General features: G+C 41.0%; 1 protein-coding gene across 1 annotated transcript in view; it reads left to right on the forward strand.

The window, feature by feature from the left end:
- The window catches only part of LOC125451822 (unconventional myosin-Id-like), a 136,208-nt gene that overhangs the window by 74,354 nt on the left and 48,009 nt on the right, over positions 1-13,845 (forward strand). Inside the window, exons 14-16 of the mRNA XM_048529446.2 lie at positions 623-755; positions 6,712-6,878; positions 11,360-11,567. Coding sequence (XP_048385403.1) covers positions 623-755; positions 6,712-6,878; positions 11,360-11,567 — 508 coding nt within the window. The remainder of the gene's footprint in view (positions 1-622; positions 756-6,711; positions 6,879-11,359; positions 11,568-13,845) is intronic.

Consider the following 13,845-nt stretch of genomic DNA (forward strand, 5'->3'; position numbering starts at 1 on the left):
CAATATTACACACATTGTTCCTCAGGTTGAGGTCAGAGAATTGCTTCCTGAAGAAGTTGATTTAGATCAAGGTGCTCAAGTGGAAAATGACGAATTGCATCATCACGATCTGGAATCATGTTCAGCTGGGCCTACAAACTCCCAGTATACCTTCCCAGCACCCACTCTAAGGATCTACCCAAAATAGGCATCGAGATGCTTCATTCCCTGCATGGACACTATTTCCAATTCAAACTACATAAGCACATTCAAACCAGCCTGAGAATAATCAGATTCAATTCTAGAGATTAGAATATTTGCAGCATGAGAAATGGAAATATTCCTGAGACATTTGGGGTTGGGCTAAGGTGTGAGACATTAAACTACATCTTAATTAATATTACTGAGTTGGAAAGGTAACACCTTCTGTATCTGTATCTAAGCTGTGCTGTACTAATTTTGTGTGTTTTTGAAGGGTCAACAAGAAGGGAACTTTGGATCTATCCATGATGTTCCTGTCTTTAAAATCTCATGCAATGAGAAAAGAGAGAAATCCACATTTCTTGCACTTAACAGCTGGCCTTGATCTGTGCCAACTCTGACATTATTACTGGACTGAAATATGTTGTCTTTCTGTTTACAGTTCTAACCCTGTGTTGAAAGACATGTGGCCAGAAGGGGAACTGAGTATCACAGAGGTCACAAAACGACCTCTGACTGCTGCGACCCTGTTCAGGAGTTCCATGATTGCACTTGTTGTTAACTTGGAATGTAAGGTAAGGAGATTTTAATCTGAGTACCTCTGTTTATATATTACAAGGACAGTGCAGTGCAAGTCCTCTCTAATGTTCAGAGCTCAATTCCATCACTATTCACCTGCTAATAGTAGCTGGTCCCCTCTTCCCCATGCTGGCTGTGTTGAGTTCTTGTGGCACAGTGGATAGCGACCTTACTTCTGAGCTAGAAGCTCTGGTTTGGAACCTCACCTAAGACTTGACGTTTAATCAACGTGAGTTCATAATGCAGCCAAACAGGTTGAGTCTTTCCAATGCATGCCAATGGGAATTAAGATTGGGAAATATTCCTGGCCAGCTATGTGTTGGAAGAAATCATTGGAATCTGACGATCCACAGCTCCAGGCTATACATAAAAAGCATGTAAAAGTGTATGTTGCCATAGTAACTTGAATTTCATGAATTAACTGTAACGCAGACCCACTTCAACGCCTGTATGTTGTGGTTCTAGATTAGGACACAGCTTGACAAGTTATTGACCCCAGTGCTTTGCAAGGATACAGGGCCATGGTAGCCATCACCACCCAGACTAAATCTAGTCACATGCGCATTCGGGATTCGCTATTCCTTTATATGTAGGTATAATTCCATTAGATTAGATTCCCTACAGTGTGGAAACAGGCCCTTCAGCCCAACAAGTCCACACCGCCCCTTAGAGCATCCCACCCAGACCCATCCCCCTATAACACACACACCCCTGAACACTACGGGCAATTTAGCAAGGCCGATCCACCTAGCCTGCACATCTTTGGACTGTGGGAGGAAACCGGAGCACCCGGAGGAAACCCACGCAGACACAGGGAGAATGTGCAAACTCCACACGGACAGTTACCTGAGGCTGGAATTGAACCCAGGTCCCTGGCGCTGTGAGGCTGCAGTGCTAACCACTGAGCCATCATTAAATTATGCTCACTGATATATGGGGAGTTGGAGGCATAGTGGATGTGTATTGGACTAGTACCCTGGGACATGCATTCAAATCTCACCATGGCATTTAATATTAATAAGAAATTTAGAATTGGAAACTAGTTTGGAATGGAACCATGAAACTCTTGTTATCTGATTGTCATAAACCCATCCAGTTCAGTAATGTCGTCCAGGAAAAGAAATCTGCTATCCTCACCTGGTCTGGCCTACATGTTATTCCAGTCTGTAGCATTTTGATTGACACTTAACTGCCTCAAAAATGACCAACCAGGACACTCCTTTCAAAGGAAATTAGGGATGGACAATAAATACTGCCCTTGTCAGCACCCCGTCGCATGAAAGATTGAAAGAAAACAATTCATTTACGTGTGTCCTTCAAACATAACTTCATTGACATGTCTCATGCACTACAATCATAGAAATAGAGAAACATACAAATCTACACAGATGGCATTCAATCCATGTACTGTGTTTCCACAAAGAGCCGAACTCTACTTTTCCTTCTGAACCTACCCTTAATTTTCATTTCCCTGCCAAGCTAATTGAAAATCCCCAACATGACCAGCCAACCTCACGGGGTGATATCAGTGGAACTGTTTAAATGTGACTCATCTGGATTGTACAGCAGGGCTTGCCCCAGAATCAGTTGGATACTCTTGTTCCTTCACTGGCTCTCCAGTTATACCTTTATTTTCACCATCCTGCCTCCCTTTTTCCAAATGATAGTCACCCATTCCTTCCCTGATGGCCCTTCCTTAAGCTGTGTGGTGACCACATTGAAAAACATGCTATCTACATAATATCTCTATCTACATATCTCTGCCTCCCTAACCTGTTCTTCCTCTCACCCATCCCTTCCTCCCACCTCAAGCCGCACCTCCATTTCCTACCTACTGACCTCATCCCACCTCCTTGACCTGTCTGTCTTCCCTGGACTGACCTATCCCCTCCCTACCTCGCCACCTATCTTCTTTTCTCTCCATCTTTGGTCCGCCTCCCCCTCTCTTCCTATTTATTCCAGAACCCTCACCCCATCCCCTTCTCTGATGAAGGGTCTAGGCCCAAAACGTCAGCTTTTGTGCTCCTAAGATGCTGCTTGGCCTGCTGTGTTCATCCAGCTCCACACTTTGTTATCTATCTACATAACTCTCAGCCTCGTGAATGCCCTGCTGTGCCTCCTGGCAGCGCTCAAGCTCCAAAGCCTGGTGCTCATGCTGATCAAATTGGTGGCACTTCCTACAGATGAGGACATTCAGACTGAAATTTCACCACATCCTGCAGGTTGTGCAATACGTGTGAATAACCTCTCCTGCTTTCCCTTGTTAATAAAACTCTTACCCTAAATTTAAGCCAAGTATAAAACTAAACAAGTGTCAGAGATAATGGGAACTGCAGATGCTGGAGAATTCCAAGATAATAAAATGTGAGGCTGGATGAACACAGCAGGCCAAGCAGCATCTCAGGAGCACAAAAGCTGATGTTTCGGGCCTGGACCCTTCATCAGAGAGGGGGATGGGGGGAGGGAACTGGAATAAATAGGGAGAGAGGGGGAGGCGGACCGAAGATGGAGAGTAAAGAAGATAGGTAGAGCGAGTATAGGTGGGGAGGTAGGGAGGGGATAGGTCAGTCCAGGGAAGACGGACAGGTCAAGGAGGTGGGATGAGGTTAGTAGGTAGATGGGGGTGCGGCTTGGGGTGGGAGGAAGGGATGGGTGAGAGGAAGAACCGGTTAGGGAGGCAGAGACAGGTTGGACTGGTTTTGGGATGCAGTGGGTGGGGGGGGGGGGAAGAGCTGGGCTGGTTGTGTGGTGCAGTGAGGGGAGGGGACGAACTGGGCTGGTTTAGGGATGCAGTTGGGGAAGGGGAGATTTTGAAACTGGTGAAGTCAAGTTTTCTTTTTAAAAAAATCTACAAATCTTACCTTTCCTTAATATATAATTATATAAAGTGAACAAAGGCAACTTATTTGCCAATCAGCTCACTGTTTTTTGTTGATGCCCCTTTCATCAGCTCTTTAAAATTCTACCAGGTTCCTATTGGGGTTTAGCTGCAGCTCCTACTGAGCTCAATCTGGGTATTGCCCATGAGGCCTTTATCAGGAAGCTGTACTACTGCTTTACACCTCCAGGTTTCTTCCCCTCCACTGATTATCCAATTGGCTTCCCATTGAGTCAGATTAGACATTTTATTTCAGAAATACTTTATATATACTATGTATAAAAATAGTCACAACAACAGTTCGGTTCTATCCAGTAGCATATGAGGAAACAGGCAAATATTGGAGATTGACTCTGCCTAACAAACAAACCAAAGGTATATCTTACTTGTACAAGACTATATTTACATGCATTTGAGGTACAAAGAAGATCTGATAGCTGAACAAATCCCAATTTATCTTTGGCAGAATCAAATTAAATTATAAACTGTAAAAGTCTTGTCTTTATTTATGCCCAAAGTCCCTCAAAAATCCAGATGCTGATTTGCTATACACTCCTCCCAGACTGCTTCAAAGTGATTCTGACAGCTGCTCACTGCTCAGGTTCCTTCGCTGATTCTGTACAAAAAGACACACTCTGAGGCTGCTCACCAATGGCTCTCTTCCTTGTTTTACTAGTGTCTTTCAGTGTAATTTTACCTGTCTCTCTCACCGACACTCGTGATATTCCCCCTCTGTACATTCCTACTTTCAGTGACTTACTACTTGTAACTCTCCTGCAGCTCTGTCTATGAGTATGCTTACACCATGCTTAAACAAAATAGAAACTATTATCGAATGAAAAATCAACGATTTGCCAAGACTGACCTTGTAACACCTTCCTGTTATCCATCAATATCTTCCATGTGTGGCAGTGATTTAGATTTTGTTCTCAATGTTCCACATTCAGCTTACACTCTTTTTCTGTCTGATCACTCTCAGTGAATCTCTTCAGCTAGTTTTGTCTGTTTGTGGCATTGTTTCCTTTTAGATCTGCTCAATTTCTGTAATCATTCACACGCATACACAGCCTTTGCACATCCCGTTTGTGCAACCCTTTCACAAACAGAATGTAAACACTCACACACAATTGTATACACACATTAAAATAACTCACTCACATAGGTACATAACTCATTTTGATAAACGCAATAAAAATTTGCGTTCAACTCATACATGTATCTTATTCTTACACGTGGGAAAACTATTCATGTATCAATCACATAATTCATATGCATATTTTATTCACGCACAACCTAATTACATAAAACACAACTCAATCCTATGGGGCAGAACTTTTCCACACACATATAGATACAACTTACACTGGTTTATAATTCATTACTTCACAGCCACATATAACCTCACATCTAATGCACATACAACTTGTTCAAACCCTGTACACCAGTGCACAACTCATGCAAGCACACATTCATACAAAGCTCAATCACACACACAAAATACATTGTCTCATTGATACTGAATTCATTCACTAAACTCACTCACCTGATCTCATCTGCACACATTTCATTCAGGTGTCTTGTCACATACTAATCATTCATTTACACACACAGCCTCATACTAACAACACAGTTACATGTTGCATTCATTTGTCTCATTCACATGCCTCATTCATGCACTAACAACTCAGAAGCCAGTCTCGCGCACACGCAATTCATTTACTAGTCTCATTCACTCACATCATATTCACATATTCTGTACTAAATTTCTTATGTCTAATCCTGTACCCTTGTTCTAGACTCTACAATCACAAGAAGCAATCTGTTTTGATCTACTTTGTTCCAACTTTTCACTTCCACCAAATCACCTTGCAATCTGTCCTAACAAAACTAGATTAAATTGGTCTCTGGAGTGACCGATTCGGGCTTCAACCTGCTGCCTTGGTCTCTATAGCAGTCTCTATGTTTTATATGTTCTTTCATATCCTTCCTGGGACTGTTGTCATTTTTCTCTGCCATCACAATTAATTAGCTTTGTTCCCGAAGGAGTGGAATCCAGGACAGTTATTCCCTTCCCCTGCTGCTGCCAGATGAGACACAATCCAAGGTCAGGGCTAATCTAAGCACATTTGACTGGCTTGGACTGTTGTTACATGGGAATATCATGCAGAAAGTGAGAGTGTACAAGGTCTGTGGGAGAAGACTAAACAGATAGGGTGGGGTACACAGGGACCCCACCCTATCTGATGTTATGATGATTGATTCGGTATTGTGGGAGGAAGTAAAATTGCCAGAACATAGTGCAGGATAAGACTAGGTTTATAAGGGCTTTGGATATCCTGGCTGATGGACTAAATAGGTTTCTCCTGTTTCTTACTCATTTACGTTTTATTTTCATTCAAGGCCAAAGGTCGACAAAATTTAGAGTAAAAAGAAAAGATTTAGAGTTCACCATTTTATAGCAAGTGAGATGAAGAAAAATCTATTCCAATAAGGAAGTCAGGAATACATGAAAATATGGACACTTCCTGACTTTTCAAATGTTGCACTCTTAATAGAATGAAAAAATGGAATCTTGCACTTTGACAGGTTCTTTTCTTTCTATGTTATTTGGGCTGGAGGTTGAAGGATATTTTCTAATAGCCAACTAGGAGTCTATAAATGACCCTAAATGGGGAGACAGTTTGACTTATTGGATTCTATAAAATGACGGTGAGCAGGAAACACTTTGAGCCATTAGAATTGCATGCAGTAAAGTCAGAAGGATGGAGTATGGTCATGTTGACTCTATGCACTATGATTGGCTAAGAATGCCCTTGACATATTGCAACTTTTGACAGTGTGAGTGAATAGAAATCAGTTTTATCCATTTCATTTTGTATTATGTAGTAAATGTATTCAAATTCTTGATCCACCGAGATTCTGTACTAAGGGAAAGAATGGGAAGATGTTTGAATCATTATAATGATAAAATTGAATTATCTGTCTTCTGTTTAATTAGGTCACGAATGTAAATAACCATCTTGGAAAAGTTCATGTATTCTAATAGTTTTGTATACTCTTTTGCCCCTTTTCAGGAACCTTACTACGTACGATGCATCAAGCCCAATGATCAGAAATCTCCCTTAATTTTCGATTATGAACGCTGTAGACACCAGGTGGAATATTTGGGACTTTTGGAAAATGTGCGGGTGCGGAGAGCTGGATTCGCTTATCGACAACCATATGAGCGTTTCCTGCAGAGGTAAATCCATTTCTGTGTATTCACAACGTTTGTAGGCTTAGAAGTAGAAAGCTGAGCACTTATTTAGGAACATAGGAATAGGCTTAGACTATTCTGCTTCCTCAAGCCTGCCCCACCATTCAGTATGATCGTAGCTGATCGAACATTTCACTCCCTTTTACCCATCTCATCCCTATAACCCTGGAAGCTATTGGTACTCAGAAACGTATTTAAAGGGAATGAGTCTGGATACGCAGTTTCTTTTTCCATTCTTCTTCTACTCCTTAGTAAAGTGGTAAATCTATTTTCAGGCTGTGATGCTAGATAATGTTTTGAGTCCAGTGACCCTTCTTCAGAACTGGTGGTAGCTGAGAATAGTTATGCACATTTATAAGAAATAATGAGAAATGCAAATGCTGGAGTATCCAAGATAACAAAGTGTGGAGCTGGATGAACACAGCAGGCCAAGCAGCATCTTAGGAGCACAATAGCTGACGTTTCGGGCCTCGACCCTTCATCAGAAAAGGGGGATGGGGAGAGGATTTTGAAATAAATAGGGAGAGAGGGGGAGGCGGACTTCTATCCATCTTCAGTCCGCCTCCCCCTCTCTCCCTATTTATTTCAGAATCCTCTCCCCATCCCCCTTTTCTGATGAAGGGTCGAGGCTCAAAATGACAGTTTTTGTGCTCTTAAGATGCTGCTTGGCCTGCTGTGTTCATCCAGTCCCACACTTTGTTATCTTGCACATTTATAGGTTTTTATTTGCAGAGGTTTACATTACTCACGCATGGCCTAATCTAGCCACCACAGCTTCAGGCTGCACCTATTTAGTAGCACAAGTGAATCCCTGTTCATATCCATAATTGAAACAGAGGAAACAAGAGCAGGAATAGGCCATTCAGCCCTTCAAGCCTGCCACACCATTCAACATGAAAATAGCTAATTATCCAACTCAGTATCCTGTTCCCGTTTTCTCCCACATATTTTGATCCCTTTAGCCCTAAGAATTACATCTAATTCATTCCCAAAAACATTCAATGCTTTCACATCAATTGTTTTCTGTGGCAGAGAATTCCATATGAATCACCACTCTGTAGATGAATAAATTTCTCCTTGTTGTAATCAACAGAGATTATCACATCTGCCCAGTCTGTTTACACATTATCTAATTTCAAACCCATTCAATTAATCAGACTCAACATTGTATAGAAACATTTTATGTATTGTAATATGACATTGATTCTAGACCTGATGGGCCAGAACCTTTGAAACAGTGTGTTATGATACCAGGTGATGTTACTAGTATACAAGTCAGAATGTTGACTGAAATCTTGATAGATCATAATTTACCTTTTTTGGTAATAAGATGATCTATCACTGAAACATAAGCATGTAATATTGCATGATAACAAAGTGCGAAGCTGGGTGAACACAGCAGGCCAAGCAGCATCTCAGGAGCACAGTGCTCAGTAGCTTTTGTGCTCCTTTTGATGCTGCTTGGCCTGCTGTGTTCACCCAGCTTCACACTTTGTTATCTTGGATTCTCCAGCATCTGCAGTTCCCATTATCACTCATGTAATATTGCATATTTGGTTTTAACAATCAACAGTTGCATAATATAATTGAAGATAAACTAAAATTAACCAAACTATTTATGTATAAGGCATGACTATTACTGAATCCCCCTGGGGTTACCAGTGACCAGAAACCGAACTGGACCAGCCATATAAATGCAGTGACTACAAAAGCAGGTCAGAGACTAGGAATCCTGCAGCGAGTAACTCATCTCCTGTCTCCCCATATCCCACCCATAACCTACAAGGCACAAGACAGGAGTGTGATCAAATACTCTCCACTTGCATAGATGAATGCAGCAGCAACAACACTCATGAAGCTTGACACTATCCAGGATAATTCAGTCTACTTGATTGGCATCACATTCACAAACATTTCCTCCCTCCACCATCAACACTCAATAGCAGTAACATGCAGCATATACAAGGTGCACTGCAGAAATTCCACCAGGTTCTCTACAGGGCACTTTTCAAACTCATTATCACTTCCATTCAAAAGAATGTCCCATGAGTGAATTTGGAAAAGTTATTTTTCCGAAATGGCTGAAAATAAGAAGAATCCTGCGCAACCCCATCCCTCCTTTTATGGAGAGCATGCCACTGAGAGAAAGGAAACTACCGGTATAAGCCTGCTACTTTTAATGCTACAACAACAAATAAAAGAGAATAAAAGTCATTTTGAAGCCAACATTAAAAATAAAAAAAAGGTAATAAGCACCAGATTTTTCTTCTGATATTCCAAAAGAGCATAAGAAAACAGTAAAAATAGAAAGCAAACACATAATAATGGATTGGTATTTTTTGACTTCTGTCAGAATTCTACTTGTTTAAAGAACATTATGGTTCAACAGATAGCTGACAAAGAACAACCAGCAGTCAAATATCTGCTTCCCTTCCATACTGAGGAGTTAGAACAATAAAATTCTCCGGTATTTACGATAATGACTTCAAAAATCCTGGCAAAACTTTTCATACAAACATTACACAAGCTTGATAGGTAAGCTTCAGCACATGGTACACTGCCAATAGGCAGTTGAAATGATTGCCCAATTCTTCAGCAGTTGTCAACTCAATGGAATGGAGCATGGTTTCACCAAAGCTTTCAGTGGGTCACTACTTTGTTTAAGCCAAACGAAACAAACTCTGATCTATTAAGCCAGATTTCGATCTGAAGTCTGACATGTTCAATAATAACATTAAATGGGAGCACGGCAGCTCAGTGGTTAGCACTGCTGCCTCACAGTACCAGGGTCCCACATTCGATTCCATCCTCAGGTGACTGCTTTGCATGTTGTCCCCGTGTCTGCGTGGGGTTTCCTCCAGATGCTCCGGTTTCCTCCCACAGACCAAAATTGTGCAGGTTATGTGGATTGCCCATGCTAAATTGCCTGTAGTATTTGGGGATTGTTTGGATTAGGTGGGTTAGAGGGGCGATGAGTCTGGGTGGGATGCTCTGAGGGTCAGTGTGGACTTGTTGGGCTGAATGGACTATTTCTACACTGTAAGGATTCTATTCCATTCTACTCTAACACTTGTGACTGACCAAATGGAGAACCCTGGTTCAGAATGGCACTAAGCACATCAACAGACTTCATGAACAACATGCAGAGGTCAGGTTGAGACATTAGACAGTTCTGATAAATCTCTAAGCGACCTGTCTACCCTATTTTGCAAGCAACTCCTTTCCAAAGTGCAGCAGTCTACAAATCATGGATTAGACTTTTCAAACATTTCAGAACCGTTGAACTGGTGTGAAAGCAATTCGCCCCTGAACCTGCTTAGAAGATAGCTATATCCACCTGCAGATCTGAAGGAAGGTCCTTGACCTGATATGATAATTTTGTTTCTCTCTCCACAGATGCAAACACTAATGCTCAACTCTTACAGCTGTTTGTGTTTTTATTAACCTGCCCAATTTGGCTTTTTCAGGTCCTCACACTTCTCTACCTTGAGCTCCATCTGCCACAGTTTTGCCCACTCACTTAATCTGTCCATGTTCATTTGTAACTTTGTGATACCATCCTCTGAAATAATTTTGCCTCCTATCTTTAAGTATTCTGTAGACTTTGGTATGTAACTCCCCATATTCTCCAAACTTTTAGAAGCTATATAATGAAAATCTGACGTTCCATCACAGATATATATCCCATCAATAAGACAGCAAACACACACTTTACCTCTATTCTTTCCAGCCTTCTAGCAAATTATCAGCCCATATTATGAGGTTACCTCCAATTCTATGTGCTGTTATCTGAGCTAACAAATTCTTGTGTGGAGCCTTATTAATGAGCTCTAGAGGACCAGATAGGCAACATCCATCAACAGTCCTCTTAGCTTATCCGAAGCTGAAGAAGAAACAGGAATGACAGCGCCACATATACCATATCCTGTTAGTGAATAAAGTTGCCTAGTCTATGTATTCAGATCCTGTCTAGCTTAAGGACCAAACTTACTGAGATTTCCACAGAAGAACTGTAAGCTTTCATCACTGGACACATTATAGCATCATAGAAAGGTTCGGCAAAAAAGGACATCTCTTAGCCCGTTTGTCCAAGTTGGTTGAAAGAAAGTTATCCAACCTTATTCCACTTTCCCGGTCTTGATCCAAATTCTTGTAACTTATGACTTTGCAAATGCATAACGAAACATTGTTCAAATGGGATGTGGGTCTCAAATAAGACCTCCAATGCATTCCCACCCCTCCAAGCTCTGGGTAAAAACAAAAATGACTTCTAAAATTCTTTCTAACCTTTCTATAATTTGCTTTAAATTTTTAAATTTGTGCCCCAATAGTAAAAGTACTCCTGCAATAAATATATATGTATGTTTGTGTGTGTGTGTGTCTGTGTGTGTGTGTGTCTGTGTGTGTTATGTTAATTACTTGAACATGCTTTAATATCTCTGTCCAATTTTAAACACGAATGTCAGGTATAAGATGATTTGTGAGTACACTTGGCCCAATCACTTGATGTCTACAGACCTGGAAGCCACCCGAATGATCGTAGACCAACATAACTTCCAGCAAGATGTTGCCTATGGAAAGACAAAACTATTCATTCGTACACCGCAGACGCTATTCGGTCTGGAATCAGTACGGGCAGAAACAATTCCTTTAATTGTGCTGTTTCTGCAGAAGGTAAAGATATGAAGTTGCATTATAGCAATTTATTAAGCCATCAGCTGCAGAGCTTTGCAACACAGGGAGATCATTTGGCCCACCTTATCTATGCCAGATCACCAGAGTAATTCAAAACTAGTGTTGATTTGCCGTCTATCAACAATAATCTTCTGGACAAAAAAAAACTGATAGAACTGTGGATGCTGTAATCTAAAATAAAACAGAAATTGCTGGAAAATCTCAGAAGGCCTGGCAGCACCTGTGGAGAGAAATCAGAATTAACATTTCAGATCCAGTGACCCTTCCTCAGAAGATTCAGAAACATTAGCTCTGATTTCTCTCCTCCAAAGCTGTCAGACTGCCTGAGATTTTCTAGCAGTTTCTGTTTCTGTTTCAATAACCTTCTATACCTGTCTCAGTTTTAAACATGCATTCAAGGTTCTCTTAAGAGATGTATGGGTCTCTACAGCCCTCAGATTTGTTTTGATTTTTGGGGATCTAACCAGAAAAATGGCAATTAGCCAACAAGTTAAATCTTGAAAAAAGGTCCTAGCAACATTTAAAATTTGATAGTTGAGCTGAGCAATTATCTCATCAGATTAAAACCTCAAGTTGGGCAAAGATGGCTACCAGCAAAATAAATTGACATACAGAAAGGGAAGAGCAGATTATTGAAATTGATGAGGAGGAACATCTTGAGGCAGCAACCGTCCAGCACTGTATGTGGCTGCAAAGTCCACAAAAATAATTTAACATTCATTTTAGTGGCCTCTTTGTTTCTAATGTCAATGAAACTGGTCGGAATGTACAATTCAAAGGCTCCAGCTAGTTGCAATCTGAGAAGCCAATCAGGGTCCTACATTATGCCATAGGGCACTAATTCCCATAGGAAACAAGGCTTACCTCTGCAAGCAGAGGGCTCTGGGCATCTGGTGGTAGGTCCCTTTCAAAATGGAACCAGCTGCCTGGCTGGTGTTAATGGGGAGGTAAGGTTAGCAGTGTCATTTTACAACAGCTGTTCAAGCTAGGAGAAGGCACTTGAATCAATAAGACTGTGATAAGACAAGAAATAATCCTAAGTGCTTCTGAGTAGAGAACTTTCTTTTTATTCTTTTTAGTGCTAATTACAGTAACTTTTATGTAAGATAACCGAAATGAAAAGATTAACCTGTGCTGAAGCTCCACTGATTCTGAATTATAACGCTGGGTGAAGAACAGAGCAGTGCGAGGGGATTAGGCAGACCCCAGTTGAACGCTGTCACAGTCTCCTGATGGAGACACAGTTGTCTTCTCAATCTCTTAATAGTAATAGTTAAAACACTTAACAGCTAATGTAATCTGTATGTAGTTACTGAGATGTAATAAACCAATTCTTGTCACGTAAGACCTGGGCATCAAGCATGGTTATAACATGGTGGTACACATGAGCTCCTCACTGATGTTAGAATGATAATTAGTTGACTAACACCACACCCCCAGCCTCCAACCAATGCCACCCACACCCTCCAAACAGTTCAAGTGATGACTTACCATTCACCTTTTCAAAACCCATAATTGTTTTATAAATAGTCTAACCATATCGAGCGCTCTGTTGTCCCAGTACCATCTCGCAGATTATATATTACACTGAGGCATCATCTTCCCTCTCCAGTCCTATATTTGCTGCTGGTCTAGCAGCATCACCAAAGCAGATTATCTCAGTGTTGTTTGTGGCAGCTTGTTGTTTGCTAATTGGACGTGGCATTTCCTAAATTATAATAGTGAATCAAATTTACATTATTTTGAATGTTCTGTGGTTATGAAAGTTGCTACATCAAACTAATTTATTTCTTTTTGTTACCTATAAAGTTCTATGTGAGTTCAGCCGTCAAATTTGATTTATTTTGGTTGGACCATGAGAAAAAGGAACAGGCGTAGGTCATTTGGTTCCTCAGGCCTACTCCACCATTCAGTGGGATCACAGTTGATTGTTGGGGGAGATCGTAATATAACCCCAGCAAGTTAATTGCTCCTTGTTGATTTCTAAGCTCTAACCAGATGGCCTCATTTGAAGTCACTTCTACGATCTTCTCCCTGAATACAGCACTGGTGGTCTTGTTGATCAACATTGCAATACTCCCGCCTCTCTTGCTTCCCCTCGTATCGCATCTGAAACTTCTCCATCCTGGAATTTTGAGCTGCCAGTCCTGTCCTCATTTGAGCCATGTTTCAGTGATTGCAAGAATATCATAATCTCCCATGATAATCAATGCTCTAAGTTCATCTACCTTACCAGTCAAATATTCTTGCATTAAAA

Source organism: Stegostoma tigrinum, chromosome 5, assembly GCF_030684315.1.
Source record: "Stegostoma tigrinum isolate sSteTig4 chromosome 5, sSteTig4.hap1, whole genome shotgun sequence".
Lineage (NCBI taxonomy): Eukaryota > Metazoa > Chordata > Chondrichthyes > Orectolobiformes > Stegostomatidae > Stegostoma > Stegostoma tigrinum.